This window comes from Rhinopithecus roxellana, chromosome 14, assembly GCF_007565055.1.
Source record: "Rhinopithecus roxellana isolate Shanxi Qingling chromosome 14, ASM756505v1, whole genome shotgun sequence".
NCBI lineage: Eukaryota > Metazoa > Chordata > Mammalia > Primates > Cercopithecidae > Rhinopithecus > Rhinopithecus roxellana.
The window spans coordinates 69,295,519-69,312,550 of record NC_044562.1 but is presented as its reverse complement, the minus strand read 5'-3'; the positions used below and the strand labels follow the sequence as shown (position 1 = coordinate 69,312,550).

The following is a 17,032-nucleotide window of genomic DNA, read 5'->3' as shown; positions in this document are numbered from 1 at the left end:
CAGCTTTTTCCCTGCACACTGACCTTGCACAGTCAGGACTGCTGAGCACTCATCGGAACCAGCTACGTTGGCAGCCACACACGTGTATATGCCTGTGTCGGAGGGCTCCAACAAGCTCAGATTCAAAGTACAGACGTTTTCTGAAAAGCTGGACTGACATTTGGGCCCACTAACAATCTCATTTCCGTCCTGAAACCAGCCAACTGAAATAGGGGCCGAACCAGAGACTCGGCACTCCAAAACAATTGAGGCCCCCAGGATGGCATTCACGTCTTTCAGCTTGCGGATGAAGGAAGGAGGCACAATCCGATCTATGTGGGGAAGGGTAGTTTTGCGTTTAAAGAGAAGTTTTATTCTGTGCCCCTCCACCCCGTGGAAATATTGTATATGCACAAAAATCTCATTCTACTCACCAGAAACATGGACAGATACAGTGCAGTTACTTTTGCCAACACTGTTTTTCACTTCAAAGCTATATAACCCTTTGTCACTCATTTCTGCAGAGGGGATTTTAAGGGAAGCCACTTTATTGATGAATGTAATGTGATGTTTGCTGTCTGCAGACAATTCTCTTCCATCTTTGAACCACTTGGCTGAGAGTTCGGGTGTTCCAGTCACTACACATTCTAATGCAAAAGGATTTCCAGTAGTTACAGTCATGGGTTCTGGCTTCTCTATGATTCTGGCTGGTTCTAAAAGAAGAAGTATTTTGCATTGAAAACAAAGTCACCTTTCAAACTCAAGAGTACAATCACTGTTTTACTGGATAAGAGGAATATTTGAGGAAAATAATCATGGATCAATTAACTTGATTTTTTTCCTCTGGCTGTGCTTTGCTACTAACCTAGTACAGTCAAGACTGCAGAGCATTCTCTCATTCCAGCATCGTTTTTGATTTGGCATATATATTTTCCAGAATTAGATGCTTCTGGACTTCCCAGCTGGAGGGTTGCAATGTTATCAATGAATGAAATCCTGGTGTTCTCACTTTCTCTGATGACTTCACCTTTATCTTTCAGCCAGACAACAGAAATTGGCTGGAAGCCCTCCACTATGGCCCGTAACTCAACAGTATCCCCAATAAGTGTTGAGGTGTCACTTAGCTTTTTCACGAATCGTGGCGGTTCTGATGAAAGAAATTTGTGGTTAGAGGAAAAAATGTGAGAATCATGGCCACACAAGTTATTAGTTAGGCAAGAACAGATAGAAGTAAGGGGCATATATTTTTGTGCCCGTGTATACAAACCTTTGAACTTGACAGAGCAAGAACACGTGTCACTTCCCACCTCGTTAGTAGCTTTGCAGTGATATTCCCCAATATCGGAGGCTTCAAGGTTAAGGATATGAAGACTTGTATCAAAATTTTTCGAAGTGATTTTAAATTTCTTGCTGCTTCTAACTTGCTTTCGATCTTTAACCCATACTACTTCAAATGGGGGAGTTCCCGAAATTTCACATTGTAGAATCACATCAGAACCTTTAAGAGCTCCTACTGGAGAAGGCTTCTGGGTGAAAATAGGAGGTGCTACCAGAAAAAAGAAGATAAACAATGAGAGCACGTGCTTACTATAAAGGAAGAAAAAATTAAATCTAGAACCTTGAAGACTGACTGGTGTGATCATAAGACAATACATGCTGACACAAGAAATGACAATTCATTAAAACTTGTTGAAGAATTGCAACAAAATAACCTTAATTATCCTTTTAGTTTGGAGCTCATAACCTTGCTAAGAGCCCAGATCAGAGGAGGATAAAGAAACGAAGAAGTTTAGTGTGTCTAACCTTTCACTGTCAACGCTGTGCTGCAGCTGGCGTCACCAACACCGTTATGAGCCTCACAAATGTAGTCCCCGCTGTCCTCAGCACTAGCTTCATTGATGGTAAGCAATGCCACAGAATGAATGAATGACATGTTGTATTTCCAACTTTCATGAAGTTCACTGTCATTTCGGAACCATGAAACTTTGATTTCTGGGGAACCACTTATTTTACATTCCAGTTGAATGGATTCTCCCTGCTTTGCAACTTTTGAAGCTTCTAATTTCTTAACAAACTTTGGAGGTTCTAGTAAACCAAACGAAACAGTCAGTGAGGGATATTTATTATACATGTTAAAAGAGCTTGTTTTTGTAGCTGAAGATCCCATGAATTTATATTTAAACTGGTTTGTTATTAAGAATATACTTTCTGAGGATTTTGCAGTAAAATAAGTTATCTTTTAAGTTAAATAATCTCATAACATTTTTAATAACTTAGTTGATACTTTTTTTAGTTTGACTATGTAAGTTAAAACATAAAAGTTAATGTATTATAGATGTATTTGATCAACATTTAGTAATAAATCAGAATGCCATATAACAAGAAAGCATTAAAAAATGGACTAGACAGTTAAAATGACATTTAACAAATTTCAATTAAACAATACTTTTTGATAAGATTACACTTAGAGATACCCTAATGTAAAGAACAATATAAAGAGAAAACACAACTTTGATTAATGTTGCCTCCAACACTAATACACAAATTCTAACATGTCCAGTTAGTTTATCTCAAACACTTAAAAACCAAAGAAACTTTTATAAGACAATTATGCAAACATGGTGAGGAAACAAATATTGTGAAAAGCCATGGAATGATACCTTTTACACTGAGCTGAGCTGAGCACATGTCTTTGCCAACATCATTGGTTGCTTGGCAAGTATATTGACCAGAGTCTCCTTTGCCTACTTTAAGAATTCTCAAATGAGGAGTGTTTCCCACACATGTGATTGTATAGTTTCCTCCAGGACGAATCTCCTTGTTATCTTTTGACCAAGTGATTCGCATTGGTTGAGCACCAGTAACATGACACTCAAAATCAGCACTTTCTCCAGCAATAACATCTATAGACACAGGCTTGATGTCAAAGAAGGGAGATTTCTTGGGTTCTGGAAGATGAGAAGAAAGGCAATGTGTATTTTTTTTTTTTTTTTTTTGCCATTGTTCATTTCTACTTTGACAATGAAATATGAAGTCACAGTTTGCAAAGAAAAAGTGTGACATGTGAACAAACCTCTTGCTGTGAGTCTAGCACTAGAAGATGCTGTTCCGAGTGGGTTGGAAGCTGAGCAAGAGTACTGGCCAGAGTGACTCAAGTCAGTTTGCAAAATTTTTAAAGTTGCCACATTATCTACAAATGATGTCTGTAGATTTTCATCATCTCTTAAAAGTACTCCATCTCTATACCAGCACACTTGGATGGGTGCAGAGCCATTTAATCGGCAAGTGAGTGTAACAGGTAACCCCACAGTTTGTTCAATGTCCTTTAATTGTCTTGCAAAGGAAGGTGGGAGTTGGCGCTCTGTAGGGAGACATGTAATACTTAAGGCATTAGGAGATGAAATGAGAACTTCATCATAAAGATACAAGAGTTAAGGAAAAAAGGAATTTCTTAATCTGTAAAATATCGTCACCTTGAATTCTGAACACAGTCTTAGAAGAAGCAGTTCCTATACTATTTTCTGCTTTGCATGTGTACTCTCCGCTGTCATTGAGGTTCACCTTATTAAAAACAAGCGTGGCCACATTGTTTGTAAAGTAGGTCCTGTATTCAGGAGTTGGCCGTAATTTGGTGTCTCCTTTGTACCAAGACACTGTAATTTCTGGTGTCCCAGCAACTTGGCATTGTAAAGAAACCAAATCTCCAACTGATGCCTCCAGAGGTTCCAGTTCCGTAACAAAATAAGGCGGTTCTAAGGAAGAAAGGCTCAAAATCAGCAACTGGAATTAATGAATATCAAAGAAACTATGCTACCTGTTAGAAGAATGCAAATGATTTACAAGACAATAAGACAACGCACCTAATGTAGATACCAGAGCTCCACAAACATCCCTTCCTGCCTCATTTTCAATCTCGCAGGAATACCGTCCTGCATCTCTTTTTGTGCTATTCAGAATTTCCAGGATACAAGTTTTCTCTGTTGTGACTATGTTACATTTTTCAGAGGTAGTTATGTTAAAACCATCCTTTTTCCAAGTGACAGAAATTGGAAGTGTTCCAGTATAGGTGCTCTCCAGAATTATGGACTTCCCTGGTTCTACAGAATGATCACTTAATCTCTTCACAAATGCAGCTGGTTCTAGTAAGTGACAAAGCACAGCAGTTAAACACAATAAAAACACAAGGATGTCAGTATACAGAAAATAGAAAAAGCAAATCCACTTGAGCAAACCTTTTACAAAGAGACGGGTAGTGCAAGATGCTTGGCCAGCGTCGTTAGAAACCACACAGGTGTATTCCCCACTCTGAGATATGTCGATATTAAATAATTCCAGTTCTGCCACAGTGTCTTCAAAATAGATGTTACACTGGTCTCCTTTCACTAGTTCTCTGGCACCTCTGAACCAGCCAACTTTGAATGGAGGGGTTCCTCTAATAACACTTGTGAAGGTTACATTTTTCCCTGGTAGTACTTCCAAAGGTTCAGGTTCTTTCACAAAAGAGGGTGGTTCTATATAGACATGGAGAACAATGAAAAGATCCTGTAAGCTTCAAATGGAGTTGCAATTTTGAATAAAACTTTAGAGCACTTTCGAATGTTTGTCAACATAGATGTGCACCTGAAGAGGAGTTTGTGTGAAATTCCTTACAAGTTGGACTGTCTACTGACCTTGTACAGTTAGCACTGCGCGACATTCATCAGACCCAGCGACATTAGCAGCCACACATGTGTAATTGCCCATATCTGATGAATCCAGAGAATTCAACTGCAATGTGCAGACATTATCTGAAAATGCGGTCTGGTACTTTGCTCCACTGACAATCTTAGTTTTTTCGTGAAACCAGGCAACTGAGATGGGTGATGATCCAGCTACTTTGCATTCCAAGATGCAAGAGGCACCTAACACCCCACCAGTGTTTTTCAGTCTTCGTGTGAAAGAGGGAGGAACTGTTCGGTCTGTGTGAGGAAAGATAAGAGACTCATCATGATTTGAAAGAATAGAAGAGACTTGAAAGAAGGAAACTTGTAAAAGGAATTTGCATAAGCAACCAGAGAAAAATAGCAGAACTAACCTGAAACATCAACTACAGCTGTGCAGCTGCTTTTCCCAACATTATTTTGAACCTGGAAAGTGTATATGCCTGCATCTTGCCTTTCAACTGAGAGAATCTTTAAGGAAGAGATTTTGTTGTAGAAGCTAAATTTGTGTTTTTGGCTGCTGGTCAACAGCTTTCCATCCTTGTACCATTCAACAGAGAGTTCCGGAGTGCCAGCCACCTTACACTCCAGAGTGCACGTTTCTCCTACAGTCACTGTCATCGGTCCTGCCTTCTCAACAATGACTGCGGGCTCTGAAATAAAACATGATATCCATTTGTCAAAGTCTGGGATCTTTACTGTGTCTCTACTATCACATTCACTAAGATTGTTTCTCCCAATGAGATGGTTATGTTAGGGTGCTCGCTCTCTCGACTTTAAAGTGTGATTCCATAATTACATGCAATCATAGAATGATCGCTAATTTTTATTTTAATATTTTTTCTTTTTAGTTTTCTTTTTTCTTTATTTTTTACTTTTCCCACCACTCTTGCTGTCATCTTATAACAATTATTCTTAAGAAATATATGTTCATGCATGACTCAACTCAAAACGATTTAAACAATGTGCATTAGATAGTATATATTGATTTCCACTTGACCCTCTGTAGAGCAAAGGCTACAGGTTACTGTGAATTACTTGGTATTTTTGCTCTACTTTAAGGTGCTAAAGACAATTCTTTGAAAGATGTTATTCAAACAATTGTTTAATTGTCATTTAATTTTATGTGCAAGCTTTGCTATCAAATGCCAACCTTTGGAGTTCTTGTTAGTTTTAACAATTACTCTTGTAGCACATGCTGGGCTCTGTATTCTTTCATGCTTAATCAAAGAGAGTCATGATTACATCTGCTAATTGATTAAGACAGGTAGTTATTAAACAATAAAACAGATGTTTACTTTTGTTAGAATCACAGAAACAGAAAAGAGTGTTTGAAAGATCAACTATGTCTTTCCTCTTGACCTTTCAAATAGATGAGGATAACTACAGTCCTAGAAGAAATTCAGAAAAAGAGTCTGCCAGTAACTCTTAGTAATTCATTCCAGCATTTGGCACCAGTTTCTATCGTGGGTTATTGTACCAACCTAAGACGGTCAGTGTGGCCATGTTCTCCCTCATTCCACCATCATTCTTGATTTGGCAGATATACTTTCCAGCATTAGCTGGCTCTGCTTTCGCAAACTGCAGAGTTGCAACATTTTCCACAAATGTAATCCTGATGTTTTCACTTTCTCTAATCACTTCTTCCTTCTCTTTAAGCCACTGGACAAAAATAGGCTGGGCGCCTTCTATGGATGCTTGTAATTCAGCAGGCTCTCCAGCTACAACAGCGAGGCTGTTCAGTTTGGAGACAAATCTTGGTGGTTCTGGACAGGAAAAGATGGATGGAGATTTTTGAAAAGATTGTCCACATCATGTGAGAGTGCGAAAAATGGGATTTTGCACATTTATGACAATTCTGCCATGTGAATGCACTATATTTACCTTTCAGTTTTACAGTACAAACGCAAGTATCACTTCCCACTTCATTATGTGCTTTGCAGTGGTATTCACCGATGTCTGAAGTGTCCACATTGAGAATGTGAATACTTGTGTGGAAGTTTTTGGATGCAATCTTGTATTTCTTGCTGCTTCTGAGTTGCCGCTTGTCTTTGTACCACACCACCTCAAACGGTGGTGTTCCCGAAAGTTCACATTCAAGACTGACTTCAGCATTTTTAAGGGTTTCTACTACAGGAGGGAAGCTGCTAAAAACAGGTGGCTCTGTAAAAAACAAGAATTTCTCATGAATTGGGCTACTGAATTTCACAGAATGAAAGTTTTTTATTTGTCTTTACATTGGAAAAAAAGTTAAGATATTCTAATGGGTAAGTAGAGTCCAGCACTATCACTCCATGGGATAACAGCCTTCACAAGATAACCAGCTAGATGGGCAGAGAACCCAGATAGATCCTAGATGTTGTTACTGAAAAGTTCAACATTCTGTCTACTCCCCCTTACTGATGTATCTTAGGCTACAAAGATTGAAACAAAAATTGTAAACAAGCAAGTATAGCAATAAATAGGATTTGCACTAAGTATGGAATTCTAATTTCAAGGATGTTTTTTTGTATACGTTCTGTAACAGACACCTGGAAGTCACCACAACATCTGTGATCTAAGTCTTCCATTTCAGCAAATGATTACTGCAATAACTGTCGTACCACAAGACAAACTTGGCCTTTGTGACAAAAAAAAAAAAAAAAAAAAAAGGCACAGGAAAATTGCAGCAAAAAAATACGGGTACTGTTTGTACCAAGGTATAGTCATATAATTTTTAAAAGATAGGAAGTGATCCTTGAGAGAGAAGGAAAAAATATGATTGTCCTGTTTTAAACATAAGTTTAAAACCTGTATTGCTCTCACTTTGCATAGATATAGTAAATGGTGCTTGTTGTTAATGATATAGATTATAGTGAGAATGATATATCTGTAAGTTGATTGAAGGCAAAAGACTAATTTTTAAATGCCTACTTCATTTTTTTGTGTGCAGTTCTGGAACATCATGTTTGATGTTTGGCAAATGTGTTGAGGTAATCAGAATTATGACACTGGAATAACAGAAAAATATTTCATGATGACTAGTTACATGTAAGCAAAATTCAAGAAGGAAAAACATCTAAAAAGGGAAATAATACTAGCTCAGAAAAATATTCTATGATCTCAAATGGAAACTAAAATGATAGTAAATGAATAAAGAGCTATAATACCCAGGGGAGAAGACAGTTTTCATTTAATGAGAAACACAAGAACAAGATGTCTACCTTTTACTATAACCTTGGTACTGCAGCTTGTGCTGCCAGCAGGATTCTGAGCCTCACAAATGAAATCTCCACTGTCCTCAGTACTGAGATTGTTCATCTGTAGGACAGCCACTGAGTCAATGAAAGTCATTCTGTACTTATCACTGGCTGGAAGTTCATGTTCATTTCGGAACCATACAACTCTGATTTCTGGGGATCCAGCTATCTTGCATTCAAGTCGTGAAGAGTCACCTGCTTTCACAATTTTGGATGCTTCTAATTTCTTTACAAATTTTGGTGGTTCTAAAGAGTCAGGAAAGAGGAGAGTATGAGGGAACAGAAATAAATAACAATAGTTAAATTAGGTAATACATAGGGAAGAGAAAAACGTGAGAAAATACTGTCTACTATGTTAGAAAGAATACTACTTTCTTGATTGTTTAGAGACATTGTAACTGAATACAGAGAACCATAGACACAGTCAGACAGAAACATAAAAGCAATCAAACGTGCACACCTGTCACAAGTAACATTGTAGTACAAGAGTCGCTACCAACATCATTGGTAACGTGGCAAGTATACTGTCCAGTCTTAGAAGCATCCACTGAGTAGAGATTTAAGAAGCTAGTCGACCCTTCCAAGCCAATGAAACATTTAGGACCTGAGACAAGTTCCACATCATCCTTAAACCATTTTATTTTAAATGGTGGTGTTCCTTTTAGTACTGCCTTGAATTCCACTGTAGAATCAGGTATGGCTTGTTGTCGCCCAGGTTTCACTAGGAAGCTTGGTGGTTCTATAGATTTTGAGAGAGATATATTTAATTAAGTTGCTTGCAGTTGAATTATTGTGACAGTTTTATGGACATTTAAGAAAACACTCTTGAAAAGAGACAATGGCTAAATATTTCTTGAACACAATGAATATGTGTCTAAAGAGCCAGAATCATAGAGATTTTAGCTCTAAAGGATACAAAGGTAAGAGTGATAAATTTAAGAACCATTCACAAAGAAGAACCAAGAAGAGGTAAAGAAATTCTAACCTTTCACAGTTAAGATGCCACTGCATGCATCATCGCCTGCTACATTTGACACTTTGCATGTGTAATTTGCAGTATCTTCTAATTCCAGATTATTAACTTCTAGAGACACAGATCTCTCATGGCATACAAGTCTGTATTTTGCACTTGTGGATATTTCTTTTCCATCCTTAAACCACTGAGCACTAATGGGAAGTGAACCAGAAACCTTGCACTCCATATGAATAGAAGAGCCCAGAACTTTATCCATTTTGGTTAATTTTTTGGTGAATGATGGAGGAATATTTTGATCTGTCCAATGCAAACAGCAAAACACATCCATTAATCTCTTGCTATTTGTTTACAAAAGACATACTATAAATAAGGGAAGTTGGCTGGGGTAAAGATACAAACCTAGCACTCTTAGGTAGGCATCACAGCTACTGCTTCCAAAGTCATTTTCCACCTTGAAAGTATACTGACCGCTGTCCTGCGTCATTACTGACTGAATCCTAAAACTGGCCACGTTGTTTTCAAAACTCATTGAAAAGTATCTACTGGGAACTATTTGTTTCCCATCTTTAAGCCATTTCACTTTGAGTTCTGGTGTTCCAGCCACAACACATTCCAAAGTCACGGGATCTTTCTCCGTAACATCAACTGATTTAGCTTTCTCTATGATTTGAGCTGGCTCTGTAGTAGAAATGAAAATGTGGATGAGTTACATTGATAACTCCACTAGAAATAATGTCTGCTCATGAAACTGTCTCTGTAGACTATCTTTGAAAGAGAATAGCTTACAAACCTTGTACTAAAAGGAAAGCATAACACCTCTCAACTCCTGACTCATTCTTGGCTTGACACGTATATCTCCCACTGTGTCCATTATCCACACTTCTGATTTGAAGTGTGGCCACACTGTCCACAAATGAAATATAGATGTTATCATCTTCATCAAGAATTTGATCATCCTTTAGCCAGGTTATAGAAATAGGAGGAGAACCTGCCACGATACTCTGAAAAGTGGCAGAAGTTTTCAAAACAGTAGTGGTATTTTCTATCTTCTTAATAAACGATGGTGGTTCTGTGGTTAAATAAAAAAGTGTGAAAAGAAGAGACATATTGTAACTCCTACCCATAATCATAAGATTAAAAAGCCTTACAGAATTTTTATTTGGTAGGCTCCTTCTTGTAAAACTGACCTTTCAGGGCAACTCTAGCACTGCAAGAGCAGCTGCCACCTTCATTGGATACAATGCACTGGTATTCCCCAGTGTCTGAAGGGTCACACTTGGTTATATGGAGGTTAAAAATAGACACTCTGTCAGTCAACGTGTATTTTTTGCTGCTTCGAATTTCCTTGTTATTCCTCAGCCAAATGACTTCAAACGGAGGTGTTCCTGTAACTTCACATTCCAGCTCCATGTCACTATCCTTTACTACCTCCACAGGCTTCAGCTCTCTGATAAAGGTGGGAGGTTCTAAAGATTCAAAAGGAAGACAGTAGCTTACTTAAGACTCCAAACCTATCAGGCAGCACAGCCAAAATGGAGAATAGATTCCATTCACAAACCTTTCACTTTGAGTTCAATGCTGCAGCTCGCCGTGCCCGCATCATTTCGAGCTTCACAGACATAAGTCCCACTATTTTCTACCCTGGCACTAGAAATCTGGAAAGTGGCCAAACCATCAATGAAGGAAATGCCATGTTTCTGAATAGCTGTTATTTCATTCCCATCTAGATACCAAGACACTCGAATTTCAGGAGTGCCTGTTATTTGGCATTCAAATGTTGTTGACTGTCCATTCCTCAGCACTAAGACTGGACTTGGCTTCTTAATGAATTGAGGAGGTTCTAAAGATGGAAAAAGAATTGTGATGTTCAATATTTTTAAAAACAGGTCACTGGGCAAAACTGCTTTCTTAAGCATTTTTCCCTCCCCACCCCCAGGCAAGAAAATTTAGACAAGCAAGAAAGTGAGGAGATGTAGAGACCAGACCTTTTACAAAGAGAGTGACTTTACTGGTTGCTGTGCCAACATCATTGCTTAGTTGGCAAATGTAGGTTCCGGAATCAGTAGCTTTGGCTGCAAAGAGCTCTAGAATGGTAGAGGTGTCGTCCTTCCAAACCGAGCGGGCTGCTCCTGAGTGTAGCTCTTTGTTATCTTTAAACCACTTTATTGTCATGGGTGCAGTGCCACCCACAAGAGCCTTTAACTGAACCCTTGTGTTGGGATTGACATCTTGTGACTGTGGCTTTTCCACAAAATAAGGGGGTTCTGGGGTGAAAGAAAAAAGAAGCAAAAGAAAAGAGGAAGTTTTATTTTATAACTTAGCAATAAAGGTAAAAATTGAGAAATGAAAGAAAAATATTTTGTAAGTTCTTGATAAGTGGAAGTAAAATTTGCCAACCTTTGACTGTCCAGATGCCCACTGCACTGGTTGTGCCCTGCCTTATTGGTGGCAGAACAAGTGTATGTCCCACTGTCTGTACCTTCCAGTTGACTGATTTCCAAGAAGGCAGTATTGTCATGAAAAGAGAATTTGTACTTTTCACTAGCTGATATTTCTTGGTCATCTTTGAACCACTGGATGCTTATGGGATGTGACCCAGCCACTATACATTCTAAGTCAATGAAAGAGCCTTTAATGCTGTCCATTTTCTTCAGCTTTTTGGTGAATGAAGGAGGTATGATAAGATCTATTCAATGAAAAAGCAAACAAAAAAAAAAAGGTCAATCTACTAACTTGTATTTTTTTTTTTAATTTTAAGGGAAGAAGGAGCATGGAGATGCCCAATCCTCCCTATAGAAGAACAATACCAACCTAATACATTAATTCTAGCCTTGCAGCTGCTCCTCCCAACATCATTTTGGACCTCGAAAGTATATTCTCCACTATCTTTCTTTTCTGTAGAAATAATCTTCAGTATTGAGACTGTATCAGTAACACTGATTTTATATTTTGAGCCCAGGGTCAGTTCTTGGCCATCTTTAAACCATTTGGCTGTAATCTCCTTAGTCCCTGAAAATTTAACCTGCAAAGTGGCTGGGTCTCCATGGGTGACATCTATAGACACAGCTTCCTCGGTGATTGTTGCAGGTTCTGTAGAAAACAAAGGGATAGATGTGGGTTGTGCATCACCCTGCTGAAAGGCTTACATCTGCATTTCTTCCTCAAACCCAAGGCAAACTTTCTGAACCAACCTTTTACTGAGAGTAATGCAGAACATCTTTGTATTCCTGCATCATTTTTGGCCTGACAGACATATTTCCCATCATGCTTGACTTCAATGCCACTGAGGTACAAACTGGCCACATTGTTCTCAAAGGTCATTCTTATGTTATCATCTTCAGTGATTTCATCGTTGTCTTTTAGCCAAGTCACCATAATTGGCAAGGAGCCCTTCAGAGTGGCCTGGAAGGCAGCTGTGCCTCCTCGGAGGGAGCTGGTACTCTCGATCTTCTTTATGAAGGATGGGGGTTCTAACAGAAGAATTAATTCTCAATCAATATCATCCCTAAAGTAAAACTGGCTTAAAAAGAAGAATTGACTCTTCAGCAGAGCCAGTCCATCATTGGAACCAACACTAACCTCTTAAAGTCACCCTGGCACTGCAGATGCTGCTGCCCACCTCATTGGTCACCCGACACTGGTATTCACCAGCATCTGCAGCTACAAACTTGAGGATCTGCAGGCTAACCAGATGATCCTGAATGAAGGTCTTAAACTTTCTACCACTTCGCAGGGTTGTGTTGTCTTTGAACCAAGTGATCTCAAAGGGAGGAGTGCCTGCCACCTCAGCCAGCAACATGACATCGTACTCCTTTAAGACTTCAATTGGTTTAAATTCCTTGGTAAAGTAAGGTGACTCTACAGTAAAAAAGGAATGATTTGCATTAAGGGAGGAGGGGTCTGTGCCATGGGCCATAACTTTGGCAACACAAGAGGCAAAGTGAACACAAACCTTTGACTATTACAATGCTACTGCAGTGGTCACTGCCAGCCTCATTCTGGGCCTCACACATATATTCACCACTGTCTTCGATGCCAACATCTGTCAGTTTTAGAACTGCAGCAGACTCCACAAAAGACATTCTGTGTTTGCTGCTCTCCTTAATTTCTCTATCATTTGCAAACCATGTTATTTTAATTGGAGGGGTACCAGTTACTTTGCAGGCTAGCTGGGTAGGCATCTCCCTTCTTTAACAGCTGTGATGGCTCTAACTTTTCAACAAATGTGGCAGGTTCTGTGGAAGGAAGGAATTTATTAAGAAATGTGAGAAAGAGGAGAGAATGTATAACAAGGGTAGCACAAAGATGTCAAGAAAACAACGCAAACCTTTTACAAACAAGTTTGCACTGCATTCCACGCCTCCAGCGACATTGCTGACTTTACATGTGTATGTGCCTGAATCAGAGGTTTTTACTGCATAAAGTTCCAAGGAACTCTCTAAAGCTTCTTTGGTGATATAGCAGCTTCCACCAGAAACCAGCTCTTTGTTGCCCTTAAACCATCTGATTGTGAGAGGAGTAGATCCTTGGAAAGTGCTCTTCAGGCAGACTGCTGAGCCAGGCAGAACATCCTTTGAGCCGGGTTTAATTACAAAACTGGGTGGTTCTGAAGAAGGGGTATAAGAAAGAATTTCAAAGGGTTAAGAGGTCTGATCTAAGGGAAGACGACTTAATTTGAACATAATCTTTAATAAGGATAAAATGCAAAGTCTCCAGCCAACCTTGCACAATCAGGGCTCCACTGCTGTCTTTGCTTCCCACGGAATTTGTGGCTCGACAAGTGAAATTCCCTGCATCATTCATGTCTACTCTGATGATCTCCAAAGAAGCTGTGCCTTCCACAAATGCTATCCTGTATCTGTCAGAAGAAGTTATTTCTTTGCCATCCTTAAACCAGGACACCCTCATAGGGAGGGAGCCTGCAATTTTGCAGTCCAGTCTGCAGGTACCATTAACAACACTATCCACGTTGCGCAAGGGTTTGGTAAAAAATGGAGCAATGTCTCGATCTGTTTGTGGCACAAGAAGGGAGAAATGGTCAATATACAAAAGTGCTCAGTGATTGACTTTAGGCCATTTGTTGGCCTAAATGCATATGCAGCATCATTTTCTAAAAATACTAACCTAATACAGTGAATGTAGTCTCACAGGAGCTGCTGCCCACTTCATTGGAAATCTCAAATGTGTATTGGCCACTATCGTGCAGCTCAGCTGAATAAAATTTGAGCTGGGCAACATTGTTTTTAAAACTTATTCGGTATTTTTTACTGGCGACCAAGGGTCTCCCATCTTTGTACCATTTGGGCTTCAGTTCTGGCGTGCCTGTCACTGTGTACTCCAGTGTGGCGGGATCTCCTGCTGTCACCTGGATCAGTTCTGCTCGCTCAATGATTTTGGCAGGTTCTACGATGGTATGAAATAGTTAGGATCCTAAATGCATAGTAGGGTTTCACTTTAAATCTAAGCAGCAATTTGAGGTTTAAATGTTTCTACACAAACCTTTAACTATTAATTCCCCAACAGATGTTTGGCTTCCAGCTTCATTTTCAGCCAGGCACGTGTATTTGCCTCCAAAACTAATCTGCACATCAGGGATTATCAAGACTGCAACACCATTGGAAAAGCTCATTTTGATTTTTCCGTCTTCTCTAATGACCTCTTGTCCTTTCATCCATGTGACAGAAATGGGTTCTGACCCTCTCACAGCAGCTTGCAGGGTAACAGTTTGTCCTGCTAGTGCAATAAAATCATCTACTTTCTTTACGAAGGTTGGAGGTTCTAGTTAAGGAAAGAGAGCATACAAAACATATCAATTCCTGAACACTTTCAACACCATCTATATTTAAGAGTTTTATCAAGATTATATTTATCTTGTCCCAATACTATTTCATAGTGTTAATTAGAAGAAGAAATAAAAGTTAAGAATAATTATAATTCCATCCAAGAGATAGAGGTATAGACGATACATGTTTGTCAGCTGACAAAATGGCTTATTATGTAATTCCCTTTTGGTATCAGATAATAGATATTTACACTGGTCTCAGGAAAAAGACCAGGTGAAAGTTATTGACTTTGTTCCCAAGGTCCCAGGTCAAACCAAGACAAAACAAATTTAAAGGATAGGACAAGAGAAAAAAGTATCAGTTTTTCTTCCATGGGGTAAGAAAGCTATTTTGACAATTTGTTAAAGAGACATTAGCTTTTCAAGCACTAACCTTTGAGTAAGTGTGTTGCCCTGCAGCCACACTTGCCAACTTCATTAGCAACAACACATTCATAGTCACCAACATCTGCGCTATTAAAAGAAAAGATCTCCAGACACACAAGAGACTTCTGAGAAAACAATCTGTATTTTTTACTACTTCGAATTTGTTTCTTATCTTTAAACCAGCTAATTTCAAATGGTCCAGTGCCTGAGATTTCACATTGAAGTAGAGCATTTGTTCCTCTCACTATGTCTGCAGGCTCAAGAGTTTTGATGAAAGAAGGAGGTTCTACAAAAGCATGAAAGCATTGTGTAAGTAATGAGTAATAAGTAATTAAAAGGGAAATCTTTTCTCAGAAAAATACTGGATGGAAACTCAGTAAACAAACCTTTGATAACTATTTCAGTACTGCAGCTATCACTGCCAACGTCATTCACTGCTTCACATGAGTAACTCCCACTGTCTTCAACTTTTACATCCGTAATATCAAGTATGGCCTCAGAATTGACAAAATACATTCGGACTGTGTTACTTTCACTGAGTTCTTTGTTATTTTTAAACCAAGTAACCTGGATCACAGGTGAGCCTTTCAGCTTGCAATGGAGGCGTGCTGATTCACCTGGCAGCATTAAATAAGAGGGATCCACCTTCTTCACGAAGGATGGTGGTTCTACATGAAGTTTACAAAAAAGAAAAAGGAGAAGATATCTGAAACATAAACTCCACAAAAGAAAAGTAGACATATACAACAAGGAGACCCAACACACATAAAATTTCTGAAAAAGCTGTGGTGCATTTAATAGGTTCCTATCATTCTAAGACACTTTCCCAGTCTCTTGATTTAAAATAAAATAACAATAACAGACTACCTACACAAAGAACAATCTTATAAAAGAAGATAGTTAAGAATTTCCCAGACACTTGGAATTTTTTCTTAGAAGAAATTTTAAGCAAGCTTTGTTAATAGCAGACAATTTAGAAGAACAAAAGTAAGTGAACTTTGAAGAGGATTAAAACAATAAAATCAAACAATGCCAGAACTTTCCCAAACCATAATGTTTGCTGAATGGCATTATTTTAATAACAAAGTGTACTGACTGAATGGTTTGCCAACAGTTTTTCTACCGAGGATTCCTTGCAGAGAAGGGACTGGAAATACATTCACATGTGTCTTACCTCTGACAGTGACTGTGGCTGAACAGGAGCTGCTTCCAGCCTCATTTGAAGCTATACAGACATAGGTTCCTGAATCTCTCAGTTTGGCCAGAGGAATCTCAAGTGTTGCTATTTTATCTTCAAAACAGATCTTATAATCTTTCCCTGGGGGGAGTTTTTGCCCATCTTTGTTCCACGTAACTGTGACTTTTCTGTCTTCATCTACTTGGCACTCAAGGCGGACCTTCTTATTGATAGCAGATTGCACAGACTCTAATTCTTTAATGAAATGTGGCTTATCAATGATGACCAACTCTGCTTGGCAGATGTCTGCTCCAAATTTGTTAGAAGCCTTACAAGAATAAACTCCTCTATCTTGAATGGTAAGGTTTGAGAGTTCTAAAATGTGTTTGTTTTCTGCGTCGGAAATCTTCCGGTTAGGTGAAGGTGAGAGTGCAGCACCATCTTTCTGCCAAATGGTTTCTATCACAGGAGTCCCTGTCACTGTGCAGAGGAACTTGGCTGACTTACCCACAAAAGTCGTAAGGGACTTAGGTCTGGAGAGAAAGGTTGGTGGATATGCCTCTGCAAAAGAAATTTTTCCAGCATTACATTTAGTCCCCACCAAAGCACTTGCTGTAATTATATATTCCGAGACAGAGAAAAGATGAGTTAAGTCTTTAGATAGACGTGAGCCATAATTTAAAATAGAGTAATGCGTTAATAAGAACAAAAGACTGTCAAAGGAAAGGGATGAGAGTGTTCTTTATAAAGGAG

The 17,032-nt window shown here is 38.9% G+C and overlaps 1 protein-coding gene across 1 annotated transcript in view; it reads right to left on the bottom strand.

Moving 5' to 3' along the window:
* LOC104677536 (titin) overlaps window positions 1-17,032 on the bottom strand; it is a 273,229-nt gene that overhangs the window by 184,648 nt on the left and 71,549 nt on the right. The window contains 36 exon segments of the mRNA XM_030916357.1: window positions 24-311; window positions 414-692; window positions 845-1,126; window positions 1,247-1,525; window positions 1,783-2,064; window positions 2,640-2,927; window positions 3,053-3,340; window positions 3,453-3,731; window positions 3,840-4,118; window positions 4,212-4,490; window positions 4,650-4,937; window positions 5,054-5,332; window positions 6,164-6,445; window positions 6,564-6,842; window positions 7,883-8,164; window positions 8,379-8,657; window positions 8,904-9,191; window positions 9,294-9,572; window positions 9,685-9,963; window positions 10,082-10,360; window positions 10,453-10,734; window positions 10,880-11,158; window positions 11,292-11,301; window positions 11,303-11,580; window positions 11,706-11,984; window positions 12,086-12,364; window positions 12,474-12,752; window positions 12,847-13,069; window positions 13,071-13,129; window positions 13,222-13,500; window positions 13,616-13,903; window positions 14,019-14,297; window positions 14,394-14,672; window positions 15,110-15,388; window positions 15,489-15,770; window positions 16,277-16,840. Coding sequence (XP_030772217.1) covers window positions 24-311; window positions 414-692; window positions 845-1,126; window positions 1,247-1,525; window positions 1,783-2,064; window positions 2,640-2,927; window positions 3,053-3,340; window positions 3,453-3,731; window positions 3,840-4,118; window positions 4,212-4,490; window positions 4,650-4,937; window positions 5,054-5,332; window positions 6,164-6,445; window positions 6,564-6,842; window positions 7,883-8,164; window positions 8,379-8,657; window positions 8,904-9,191; window positions 9,294-9,572; window positions 9,685-9,963; window positions 10,082-10,360; window positions 10,453-10,734; window positions 10,880-11,158; window positions 11,292-11,301; window positions 11,303-11,580; window positions 11,706-11,984; window positions 12,086-12,364; window positions 12,474-12,752; window positions 12,847-13,069; window positions 13,071-13,129; window positions 13,222-13,500; window positions 13,616-13,903; window positions 14,019-14,297; window positions 14,394-14,672; window positions 15,110-15,388; window positions 15,489-15,770; window positions 16,277-16,840 — 9,855 coding nt within the window.